Raw genomic sequence first — 13,673 nt, 5'->3', positions numbered from 1 at the left:
GCTGTTGCATTGGTGATTTCTCTTTTCATGATATATATATATATATATATATATATATATATATATATATATATATATATATATATATATATATCTGTACGTTAAAATATATTTTGTATTTTTAAATATATTTTAATCGACCATCTGGCGTCTATTTTTTTCAGCTTTAATATCCTACGAGTCGTGGTATCGGATCCAAGTGGGACATGAGGATTCGACAAGCTTCAAAAAGTTTATAAATACTGCAACAAAAATATACAAGTCCAACAATAGCCAAAGACGTCGTCTTGCAAGCGTACCTGATACTATTACGGTCATTCAAAAGCCTGGATTTGAAGTTATTCCCGATATTTTAGGAGTTGTAAGTTTTGTTTTTACTTTACAGAGTCTATAAAATGTTTCATACTCTATTTAATATGCATGCATCCCGTTTCATTCCCTGATTTGGAATATTTTGCATTTCAGCAGGTACGTACGTAGAAGAGGGGCTGGGGTATTTGGAAATGCCTGTCCTCGAAATATCTGGATTTATACGCTTGTTTCTGTATTCCCCAGCCCTTTTTTCACCGTTCTTAATTTTTTTAGAGGGAGGGGGTTTTGAGTGCACTGAAATTTGAAACTCCCTCTCCCAAAATTAAGCTCCTACGTACGTTCCTGTCTACAATGCTTTTAACCATATCCATACATCTGGTTTGCACAAACTGACTAATTGTGGCATCGTGTGAACGTTTATTCCATCAAAATTATTAAACTCGGAATAAGAGAAAAAAAAAATCCGTCATGGTGAATTTGTCGGTGTCAGAAATATGGATTTTATCACCCTTCAATTAATTTCAAAGAATAAGTCCGGGCATACCAAAAGTGGTAACTTACCTTCTCTTAAAGACGATGTGTACGGTATCTAACTGCTTATTAGCTTCGAAATATTGAGAGGTCATTTGACCTTATCCTTAGTTAAAATGCTTAGATATTCGCTTCCATAAAATCTTTTAGAAATGCTTCTTTCTTATTCGTCTATAATTAAAAAAAAATGCTTCTGTTTCGTTGACATTGGCCTGAATCTAGTCTAATTTATGGACTTATGACACCTCTTCACCACAAAGATACTTGCTTCGTGTCTGCGACAGCCGGACTTGAACCTCGGCTCCCGTATTTCATATACGTGACTGATTCAACTAGATAAGGGCTTCAACATCCCCGTAAGGACACATACGTGGGAATCTATTTCTGGGGAGAAGGGAAGATCCTCAAACCTAAAAGTATAGGGAAGTTCTAAAAAATTACTAGAAAATCCTTAAGAATATGGAAATATTAAAAATTTCATGCAAATACCTGTTTTGAAGGGATCGGGCCCCTCCCTCTCCTTGCTAGGCTTATGCTTGTTTATTGTTTTGTTTGTGTTTTTTCCTTCTGCTTTCCTGGTTCAGCTCCGCTTAAAATCGGTGCCTGCTTTAAGCAGTCGATAAAGCTTTCAACTAAATAATAGCTAGTTTTGACTCTCCCAATTTAACCATTCAGGAAAAATGTATTTGAGAGGTCTTTAAGCTAGCGTCTGTTTTGAACGAACGCTAAAGAGTGACCTGAGCACAGTATATCAAAAATGAGTTCTCTGAAACTAATTGGTTTTTGTCAAACAATTCGTAGTAACGAACTGTAAGTAAGGACAGTTTCGGCTCAAAAGTAACCAAAACTGTATAGAAAGGAATTTTGATTACAATAATACATTAAAATAATTGGCCTTTCTAAATTAGCAGATTCCAGATATGCAAGATTCATTAGGTTTAACGTTACCCATCAAAAGCTTCGAGCCTGAGGTTATTTGTCTGATTTTTGAAGAGGGCGTCCCTAAACAGTCAAGAGATCTTAATAAAAATCATACCATCAGATTCAGCATGTGAAAGAACCCTACTATAGAGGTTTCACGCTCCTGCTTGTAAAAACGTTTTTACCAGAAGAAAGATCACGGATGCGTACTTATTTATTCTTTTTTTTTCCAAGGTGATCGTATAGAATTGAAGGTGCTTGAATATTGGGAGAGGGCTCATTAAAACAGAAATTAAAAGTTCTAGTGGCCTTTTTTAGTGACCAAAAAGATTGGAGGGTAACTACCTCCCCTTCTATGCCTCTTTTTCTTCAAAGGCATCCAATCAAAACTTTGAGACAGCCATTTTATTCAGGATAGTTGAACGGTCCAATAACTTTGCCTCAATGAATGACATGACCCCCCCCAACCCCTGGGAAAAGGGCTCTAAGCTATGGAATTTTCAAATTGCTTGTACATAGTGTATATGGAAACATATGGAAATTTTTCGGGGTGATTTTCTATTTGGGGATTTACAGGGAGAAGGGATCTTCCATGGGTATTTTACATGGAGGAGGAAGGGGACTCCAGGCCTGATTTGTAAAACGATCAGAAATTAAATTTAAAAAAGTGTCCTTCGGTTGAAAGTAAGGAGCAACATTAAAACTTAAAACAAACCGAAATTATTCTATATGAGGGTCTTTTTTACCCTAAAGTTTCACCTTTTTGTCAACTATGCGTTAAGAGTGATTGCTGAAACCCAAGGACTGTTGATTCGGAACAAGAAGCTTTTTTAAAGCACTAAAAAGCTTCATAATAGTGGTTAAGGGATTGAGGAGGAGGCAACCCTCCTCATGTGCGGAGTATTTTCTGTTCGTCTTAAGCTTCAATGTTGATTCTTACTTTCAATGAAAAAAAAACTTTTTTTAGTGTGACTCAAGTTTGATTGGAAAATGTGGCGAAAAATGTTTTATTCCAAGGCAAATAGCCTTACATTTTATTTTTGAAAGAAAACATATAAGACACAGCTACCCTAACGTTAGTTTCAGCAACAATATTTAAATTTAAAATTCCAAAAATCCTAACAACAAATTGAACCGTATTTTTGTTTGGATAAATCACGCAAGTTTACTTTTAAAAATGGTGCTATAAAAATAAGATTAGATATTATTTTGTAAACCTGTCTGTTGACTGATGAATTTAAAACAGATATTTAAATAAATTCATATAAGTTAAAATATATATTTAAATCAATTTAAAAGACTATTGAACCATACGATAAAAACAGCAATTTAGGGCACCCAGTGCTTATGTTGAAAACACGGTTATGCTTTTGGTGTTCTATGCAATTTGTGCTACTTGGTAATTTCAAATCGTAGCTGACACGATCTCATTTGGAACTACTGTATAATTATGGTAATTTGGGTAACTTTTTGAAGGACTGGCTTCAAAATTCTTGATAGTTAAAAGTAACCAAAAATATGAACGACACAGGATTTGGTATAGTGATTTGCTCTTTTTAGGGCTCAGACACACGCAAAACCTTTCTGTTTAAATAATTTCGTGTTTGTATCATTCGAATTTTGCTGTTGTACCAGTTCTATACTGGCAAAATTTGTACCAGATTAGGCAGCTCGTATATCTTCTGTTAAAATTTGTGTCTATTAATGATCGGTTGCCATAAAGCGGGGCCACTTCTATATTCTTATGCTGAAAGTTGGCATACTTAGCAGGTTGCACATACCTATACGCAGGAATTTATTCCTGAAGAAGGGGAGTTCGTCAAACCCTAAAAGACAGAAAATTGCAAGAAAGTTATTAGGGAAAGCTAAAAAAAAAATCTGAAAATTTTTTGGGGCTACAATTTTTTTCTAAATCTTCTCTCCCTTCGTGTATCTCTGCCTGGGAAGGGATCAACCATCTGCCATCAGTAGTGACCTATAATGCTTGGAGTTAGTATGCCCAACAGGTTTTACTTATTCATCACTTGACTTTCCTTGGATATTTACAGAAATAATCTTAGCTTTAGAAACTCATCAAAAAGACGGGAGAGGGGATCCTCAAAACCCCCCAAAAAACAGAAAAATTCTTCAGAAAATTAATAGGAAAAGCTAAAAAAAAGTTTTTTGTGTGTTAAAAATTTTGAAACCCTCTTCCCTTCTCGTATACATGCCATGGAAGGGATCGGCCCTCTGCCTTTTCTTGTATTCTGCTGCTTGGAGGGTTTGTATGCCCAGTATTTTTTGCTTATTCACTGTTGGACATTTCTTGGATGTCTATAGAAACAATTTTAGCTCTAAAGGGAAATTCTCCGTTGGGTTTACCTCAGTGTATTCAAGTAATCAAACAGTTTAAAAGTTTAAGCACCTTTTGTAAGTTTCAGTTTCAAAGTCCCCATTCTGTATTTAATTAATATTTTTTTCATTTTAAATGAAATTGAAATATAAAATAAAATATCAACGAGGTAGAAAAAAAACCTTACAGATTGAGGTCACTTCATGCAAATCAAGTTAATTTCACGCTCAGGGTAAACAACCCTCAAATTTGATTTGAATTAAATAATTTTCGTCGGGCAGCAGTCAAATACGGACATTGGAATTCTTCAAAAGAGAAGTAGGGGGGGAGGGGTAAATTAATTAGAAAAGTAAAACATCAAAATTGTACAAATATTAAATGGAATTCAGTGGAAAGACCAAAAAATTCCTGATTGATTTTAAGGAGGGTGAGGATGATTAAACCCTCCCCCAAGGCCGTATCTAGAGGGTGGGGGTTACCGGTGTTTGAACCCTCTCCCCCTGGAATTTTGTCTGACTCATAAAAACGTAACAAGAATTCATATAAGCAAATTTTTGATGCGTTTTTTAAAGTTTTTTGTATACCCCCCCCCCCCCGAACGAAAATTTTGAATGATATGCACTTGCCCCCCCCCCCATCCTGAGTGCGTGCTTGATTATTATATGTCCAGTCAGTCCTACAATCAGAAAGCTTTGTCTCTATATCTGGGGTTATCAAGTGTGGTGTTGACAACTGGCGGTACATTACACACTTATAGTGGCACAATTTAAGAAAAGAAGAAGAAGTGAACGTTTAAAATGAGTGAAAATTGCGCAAAATTTAGAATTATGTATGAATATAATTCAATAATGTAACCCTAAAGGGTTTTATTATTTTATTTTAAACACTATCTAGGATGCATTGATTTTTCAGGGGCGAAATGCTTTTACAGTGAAAATGTTGTTTCATATTTATGTCGCACAAAATATAAAAATTTTAAGATCGCCTGCTCTATGTCAGTGGCTTAAATTGGAGGGGGCAGTATTTTCCCCGCTTTCTATATTTTTACCCCCCACCCTCCTTGAGTTTGAACAGTACCTTTTTGGGAGGGAGGAGGGGGGCTATTTTCATTGAAAGTGTCATTTTTCTATTTTCAATGAATTGAATGAAACTAAAAATCGCCCCCCCCCCTAGATTTCAAAAATACATTCTACCCCTCCTGAATTTTCTTCAATTAACCGCATTGCTTTGGCTAAGTAAATATTAATCCAAGGTGATAAATTTCCTCCGTGAGAATTATGGAAATGCAATTTGTTAATTTAGTTTACATAAAAGCTGTCCTAATAGTGACGTGTTATGACATTTGATGAAATTTAATAGCCTATTATTCACCTGTGAATAAGCTCATGTGTCAGCAACCAGGGAGATGATTACCCGCGGTTACCCTTCATAAAGGAAATGTGGGTTACCTTTTGTATGTACCCTCCCTTCGATAGTATTTCATTTAACTTGGGTCCTGATTACTTTTACAAGTAGCAACAGTTGGCCATTTCCATCAAAAGTTCCAGACCGTAAAATTGTGTCATTTCTAAGCCAGAAAAAATATAGGGGAAGACTGTACAAAAGATCTTCCTTTTTCTAGTAGGTTAAAACTTTCTTGCATAACCAGGGGTGCCAATTGCGGGAGAATGTAGAGGGAGCTGTTGCTCCCTTTTATAGATTGTATTACTCACCTTCCCCTAAAATATGAAAAGTATTTTTTTTTGTATTTTCGGTAGAGAAAGACAAAAAATCCCCACCCTAGATTTTGAGAAATACCACTATGTATCTCCATTAAAAAATAAAATAAAAGACATTTCTTCCCTCCCCTTACATTTCGGTGAATGCCTCTGTATAGAACCTGCGATTTAGTCAAATTCAAGTTTCAGAAGGAGAACCTCCTATTCCTTGTCGGTCCTAGCAGGGCGGTATCAAGGATTTTCGTTCAGGGGGAGGGGGTCACAAAAAGATTTTTTTGATCTGGGGGGGTTAAAAAAGATTTTTGTTCAGGGGGGTTATTTGTTCGAGGGGCTTGGGGCTCTTTTGACTACATTTTTGAGGACCTGTTACGATTCAGGTAAAATTGTTTTATTGTTTTATGAGAAATTTATCTTTTTGCCTTTCTTTTATGGCCAATTTACCAGTCGGGGAAATATTTCGAGAGGGGGTTACTACCCTCCCCCCTTCTGGATCTTAGTTTCAAATATCCGTTGCTTTTGATTTCGTAGTTAACTATAGGCCTTTTGCTTATTTCAGAGTAAGCATTTCGGTTTTTAATGGGGGGAGGAGGAAGTGGGCAACATTTTCTATATTGAGGAAAGAGATTTTTGCATAATCTTTGGAGGATTTTGCTTTCATATATCTAAAATATTTTGATTTTTTGGGAACCACACGAGGCCTCTAAAATGGGAAAAAGACTGTTCACAGCTTAAAGGGGAAACGGTTCCGTTGCATTTTATTTGATAATTTGTCATAACTTTTTTACACAAGGGCCTCAGACATGCATTACAATGAGCTGAAATAGCTGCAATGTTTACAATGTTATTTAATAGAAATAAATTTAAAAAAAAATGCGGAATCAAACAGGCAAAACCATCTTTTGCGTATGTCCTCAAATCAGCCAATTTTTATCGGCTATTTGTAATTAAGAACTAAAAGTTATGCAAAGCAAATAGTTACAAAAAAACCTATAACTATTATGAAGGAGAATGTGTATTTTCACTAATTTTTTTTCTTATTCAGCTTGATTTTGTTAGTAAATAGGAGGGGCCAGTAAGAAGGAGATACCCCTAAAAATAGTTCAAAAGATGCCAAACGCCCACAGAAAAAATATGACGTCGCCGAGTAAAAAATGCGAAAGGTTTTCTCCAGCTCAAAAGTGTTGTTAATTTATTTATCTGTTTGTGAGTGTGGAACTTATATATGAACTTATATGAACTTATATTTATTCCTGGAAGAGTGTCATGTATCCACCCAAAAAGACTGACAAATTATCGAGGATGCGTCCACTTTTTTCCACCTGGTAAACATATCAGAACGAAAGATGTGCCGCACGCTTGGCAGTTTCCACCAGGCTTGATAAACTTTCGCCACACCCTACGTCCTGTACGTTTTTTCTGAAAGTGGGTACCCCTTGCAAAATATAAAACTTACAATAGCCAAAAAAATAGAATTTCTTGAGAACTTTTGGCCCAAAGAAGAATTTCGGTTTACGCTCTGCCTCCTGCATTTGGAATAGTTTATGCAGGTGTTCATAGTCTGTAAATATTTAAATTTTATGGAGGGTTTGGTTTTTCTAAATGTCCTCTCTGGTTTATTTCAAATCGAAGGATTTATCCCTTAGCGACGCCCTTGTTTGAGGAAATCGAGTTCGGAGTAATGAACTACGTTTTTGATTTTTATTATGCACGAAAAAACTTACGATAGGGAGTTATATATGACCATCTGAAATGATATTGAAAATTCGAATGACCTGTAGCGGTGTTAAAACTGTCATCCTATCTGGAATAAATGTCCACAATTTAAAGAAACCAAAATTTTGGCGACTTTTAAATACGTCTCCTGTCTGTTCTCAATTAGTTTTCAGTGTTTATTCAACGAGCTATTGGATAATTCTCTAATCAACTTGCGAAAAAAGCATAATTTATTATGTCTTTCTGGCATGCCGCCATATCTGTGGGAAGTTACGATTCGTCGGTTTTTTATGTAGCGGCAGATTTTGGTTCTAAATTAGGCGTAGGATATGACTCGATTTCCGTTGAAAACCGAAAACAGCTGCTATTTCTTTACTTCTTTTTTTTCCGGAGGTTGAGTCCCAATATGTGCAACTGACTTGTGAAAGCAAATTTAAATAGTTTACTAATATACTCGAATTGTTTGCACCTACTCTAGGAAGGGAGGGGTTGTGGAATATCTGTTCTGGGTAGAGCCATTCCTAGGGTTGGTGGCACCCGGGAAAAATTGATTGCAGCGCTCCCCTGCCGACTTAAATATAAGCGAAAACACCGAATAAAACTGAAAAATTTAATCAAAGTGGGAAATCCCCCCGCCGTGGTCACAACCCCCAGCCACGGTGCCCGGGGTAGCAGCTCAGCCCTCCCCTTTGAACGGTTCTGCCTCGGAGGTCAATTCCCATTTAACAGCTTGAAACAGATATGAAAAATGAACATATTACATACTTTACTTATATTAGGACTTGATTAAATTAAAAATCATTAGCCCCATCTGCAGCTGGACAACATTAGACTCAATAAGGAAATTAATACATATCTGTAGTTTGATTGGGTTTCAAACAGTTTTAATCCAATTACATGAACTAAGCTAACCAAGGAGCTTCTCACTCAGTTTGTTCATGTTCGCAGAATTTTTTTGGAAGGGGGGGGGGGTAAATAAACCACAGTGTTTATCTAATAATTTCGTTAAAAAAGTACCCAGTAATTCAGAAAAAATCTAGGAATCCTGTGGAGACCTGGGCCTCAAGGCTCTCACATCCTCTGCGAACGTCCCTGCTTACACTGCAAAAGTAGGGAATTAGAAACCAAAGCCTGAACAGAACCATAGATGTTCTATAGTGACAAGACCTCAAATGCCTCCTTTCGCAAGGTCTAGATGCCTTCCTCCTGGCATACATGTCTGTATTCAAGTGTATCTTCGTGTGGAGCAAGTCAAGTTGGCTTCTGCTCAAATTTCTCTTTTGCCGTTCTGAGCTATCAGCCCTTACATTAGGAATGTAAAGGCAGTAAGTGGTCATATCTGCTCGTGACATATGTTCGATATCCCCCTTTCCATCTAATTGTCAGTCTTTTTTTCATAACATGAGGATTCAGTATGCTAGATTATCTTTATCAATGAGCTAGTAATTCAGGCGAGAAAATCTTAAAAAAGTAATTTATCTTTTGTTTTAATATAATCAAAATATATTTTAAAGAATATTTAATATTTAAAGATTATTATTTATTTATTAATATAAAAGTATCTATTTTAAGTAGAAAGAATTGTAAACTTTGCTTTCTGCTGGTATAGGGTTTACTTTGGTAAGCACAACCAAGTCACTCGGCGTTCTGGGTTCCCTTGAATGAGGACTTTTCACTGTAAACTATGTGTTCTATTGTATCAGGTTTATGCAAAGTAGTTTCAAATAGGTAGAGACAATCTTTTATATCAATCCTATAAAATCAACACGTGGACATTAAAAGAAAATAAGTTAATGACAGAGTTTACAGAATGATTAGTTTTGTGGGCACAGGGTAGAAAGCCTAATTAATAACTGTCAAACTTTTTTGTCTCTCTTTGTACTACGATGTGGAATCAGGGGCGTAATTTCTTATGGGGCATGTTGACAACTACCCCTCCCAGATCTTGGCTTGCCCCCCAAGACGCCAATTTGCCCTCCCCCCTCCAGCTGAAGTTTAGTTTCTTTCAAAATCTTGTAAACACTGAGATAAACCTGCATACTTCAACCATAAACAGAAACAGATTAGTATTTTTAGTACATATTTACCTTTATAGTACTATAAAGTACCTTTATGTTACTATAAAGAACCTTTATAGTACTTTGATAGTACCTTTATGGTATCAAATGGCTTATTTTTTAGTTTTTACTTTCATTCTCACTTGATGTGGGAAAATTCGCTCCAACTTTGCCCCTCCTTCCAGGGTTTTGACAAAATTACGCCACTGTCTGGAACCACGCTACAAATATAAATATTTTTAAGCTTTAAACTGTTTGTTTCTCTTACAATAGTTGATATAGTTTAACATTATAGTTTTTATTCTGGCCTTTAAAGAAATATTCTGGTGTTTCATGCCACTGGGACAACTGTCGTCATGAAATTTTATTTTTTGTATGAAATAAATCTTTTCCCGAAAATAAATGGCACAAAATGGTACAATACGAACTATTGGTTACAAGTCAAATAAAGTCAAGGTTGTTATCCGCGGGTGAACAAATTTAATGGGAATCTTACTTAGTAAAAAATGAGGTTCCCTGGTAGTCATTCAGGTTATGTGAATTATCTTCTGTTCTTTTCTATTGGGTGTGGCTCAAAACTTGGTCTTTATATCCTTTCGAGTATTTTAGCGATATGTTCCTTAGAATATTGTGTGAATTCCCATTGAATACAGGGGTGCATCCAGGGGGTGATTTTCCGGCACATGCCCCCCCCTGCGCTCCAAAAAAGGCTGGAAATTGAGGATTGGAGGGAAAAGCATCAAGGATGAGTCTGAGTTTTGTTGCCCGCCCCAACAACATTAATTCTGTATCCGCCCCTGACTGATTGTGGGTCCCTCGAACGCTTCAAAGTGATAAATTTCCTCTGAAAAATATTCTGGTTTAGTAATGATGGTAGCAGCTAGTGGCTGATTCCACAGCACATCATCGACGTTTGGACGTAAAGATCTCATTTGCTGAACGGGAAGGAGACAGCCAAGATTGATCTTATGGGGAGATTCAAGAAGAGCTGGACTCTACCAAAATTTTGATGAATTTTCTTCTGTCTTCGATGCATATTTTTCACATTTTTTTAGCTATGGAGGAGAGGGTAGTTGTCGTCTCTCTTAATGCAGGTTCTGAATAAGCTCTTGATTGAGATATGTCTGAGCTTTCAAATCCAATTCCTAACCTGTCCGGGATCTTCTAGCTACCGTAGTAACTTGATATCTTCCTTCCGAATGGAACCATACAGTTTTCGGAAGAGCGATTAGCATAGAACGTGGTGGGAAAGAAAACTGTTGCTATCTTGATCAAAGAAAGGGGAGTGCGATAAAGCCATTCAAGTAAAGGGGGCTTAAAAATTACTCGATTTTTATCACATGCACTACTTCAAACGTGGGAATATCTCAAGTGCTGGTGACTGTTTATTCTCTAATTGTTAGTCTGCTATAGGCACCTTCAGACTATAGTTAACTTTTCACTTTGCTGAGCATAATCGTTCTTAGACATAGGGAGGGGGCTGAAGAGATTAGTCTCACTCCCTCCTCCGAGATATTAGTCTCACTGATTAACCTGTTCTTGTGAACCCAGTTAACTAGCACCTTTAATGTATTAACTTCCGCACAATCATCATCAGATTGATAAAAATGGAGGCAAACGACCAAATCTTTGAGAATTAATTAGTGTTAAGGTATTAACACTCATTTTTTCCTTTTATTTGATAAAATAATCATATTTTAATAAGTATTATAATGAATATTAAGGCATTAGTTAATAAACCGTTTCACTACTACTACTACTACTAATAACTGACCGCAGCACCAAGCCGTCTGAGGCCAACACAACTACGCACACTCCTCCTCCAACCCAATCTATTCAAGGCCTCCCTCTATACACCCTTCCAGGAAGTTCCCATTTCCTTTAAATCTTTATTTATGACATCCTCCTACCCCTGACGAGGACGACCTGCTTTCTATTTAGCCCCAGACGGATGGCCAAAAAGGACACTCTTCGGTAATCTGTCATCCTTCATCCGCAGAACGTATCGCGTTCGCTGTTAATTCGTATTAAACTTGAAGTATATCATATATTGTATAATATACATTATGTAATATATTATATTATGTAATATTACAATATACTTGATGTATATTGTATACTAAATTAAAGTTTCCACCTGGAACGTACCCAGTCTTATTCTAAAATCAAGCTCTAGATTGATGATTGCCTGGAAATGAAGGGGGCTAGTCAAAACTAGCCCTCAAGCGCTGCTGATCCTGTCTATGGGCATATGGATAAGTAATCCTCTGTCATCTGGAACGGAACTAAAGTATGATGCTGAGTCACACTTCTTGACGGCTAAAATTCATGAACGAGAGGGTTTTTCGTGATTTTTGACGTCAAACTTGTTTTACAGAAATGGAAACGACGTAATTACAAAAAAAAATGGTTTGGTGGGTCTCAATCAACTCTAATGTAACAATTAAAAACATGTTTGCTCAAATGAAAGTAAGGAGTAACACTAAAACTTAAAACGAACAGAAAATGTTATAACTTCAAAAGGGCTATTTATACGATCTTCGTGATCCAGGGATCATTCTTAAAGAATTGGAACAAAATTTGAACTTAGTGTAAAGAGCGAGGCATTGACGAGGGGGCTATCCCCCCATATTTTTTATATGAGGAAGTTTTCCCTCGTTGATACCTCGCTCTTCACGCTGAAGTTCAAATAAAAAAAAAATGGCCGATATAAGGAATAATTTTTTTGTGTTATTTTTTTGCCAGAAGTATTTTTTGCCAGAAGGCAAATCACGGATGCGTGTTTTTTTTTGTTTTTTTTCCAGGGGTGATCGTATCGACCCAGTGGTCCTAGAACCTTGCGAGAGGGCTCATTCTAACGGAAATGAAAAGTTCTAGTGCCCTTTTTAAGTAACCAAAAAAATCGGAGGGCACTTAGGCCCCCTCTCACGCTAATTATTTTCCCAAAGTCGCCAGATCAAAATTCTGAGATAGCCATTTTATTCAACGTAGTCAAAAAACCTTATGACTATGTCTTTGGGGACAACTTACTCCCCCACAGTCCCTTGGGAGGGGCCATAAGTTACAAACTTTGACCAGTGCTTACATATAGTAACAGTTATTTGGAAGTGTACAGACGTTTTCAGGGGGATTTTTAGGTCGTGGGGGGGTTGATAAGAGGGGATATGTTGGGGGACCTATCCTTGGAGGAATTTATCATGGGAGAAGAAAATTTTCATGAAAGGAGCGTAGGATTTTCTAGCATTATTTAAAAAAAAAAATGAAAAAATAAATACGAAAAAGTTTTTTTCAACTGAAAATAAGGAGAAGCATTAAAACTTAAAACGAACAGAAATTATTACGCATATGATGGGCTCACCTCCTCCTAATACCTCGCTCTTTGCGCTAAAGTATTTTTAGTAATTTGAACTATTTATTCTACGGCATTTGTGATTCAGGGGTTATTCTTAAGAAATTGGGTCAAAATTTAAGCTTTAGTGTAAAGAGCTTGGTACTGACGAGGGGGTGAACCCCTTCATATGCGTAAAAAACATGAGAATACAGAAGTTCGTTACGTAAGCTGATTTGTAAGTTACGTATATCTTTTACTAACAAAGACATTCGTAAAAAATTAAAAGTTCTAGTTGCCTTTTTAATTAAATCGGAAAAAAAATTGGTTATCTAGTTGCCTTTTTTTAAAATCGGAGGGCAACTAGGCCTCCTCCCACGCTCCTTTTTTCTCAAAATCATTCGATAAAAATTATGAGAAAGCCATTTAGCCAAAAAATTAATATGCAAATTTTGTTTTAATTATTCATCTGCGGAGAGCCAAAATCCAAACATGCATTGATTCAAAAATGCTCAGAAATTAAATAAAAAAACAAGTTTTTTAACTGAAAGTAAGGAGCGACATTAAAACTTAAAACAAACAGAAATTACTTCGTATACGAAAGGGGCTGCTTCCTCATTATCGCCCCGCTCTTTACGCTAAAGTTCTTACTGTTTTAAAAAGTAGAGTTAAGAGAAAGAGTCAAACTTTAGCGTAAAGAGCGGGGCGATAATGAGTAAGCAGCCCCTTTCATATACGAAGTAATTTCTGTTCGTTTTAAG

The 13,673-nt window shown here is 36.4% G+C and overlaps 1 protein-coding gene across 1 annotated transcript in view; it reads left to right on the top strand.

Annotated features, from left to right (window-relative positions):
• The window catches only part of LOC136032293 (uncharacterized), a 116,566-nt gene that overhangs the window by 44,897 nt on the left and 57,996 nt on the right, over positions 1-13,673 (top strand). Inside the window, exon 6 of the mRNA XM_065712566.1 lies at positions 165-361. Coding sequence (XP_065568638.1) covers positions 165-361 — 197 coding nt within the window. The remainder of the gene's footprint in view (positions 1-164; positions 362-13,673) is intronic.

The sequence above is a fragment of the Artemia franciscana genome, chromosome 10 (assembly GCF_032884065.1).
Source record: "Artemia franciscana chromosome 10, ASM3288406v1, whole genome shotgun sequence".
Lineage (NCBI taxonomy): Eukaryota > Metazoa > Arthropoda > Branchiopoda > Anostraca > Artemiidae > Artemia > Artemia franciscana.
The sequence above is the reverse complement of the archived record's forward strand: the minus strand, read 5'-3'. Positions and strand labels throughout refer to the sequence as shown.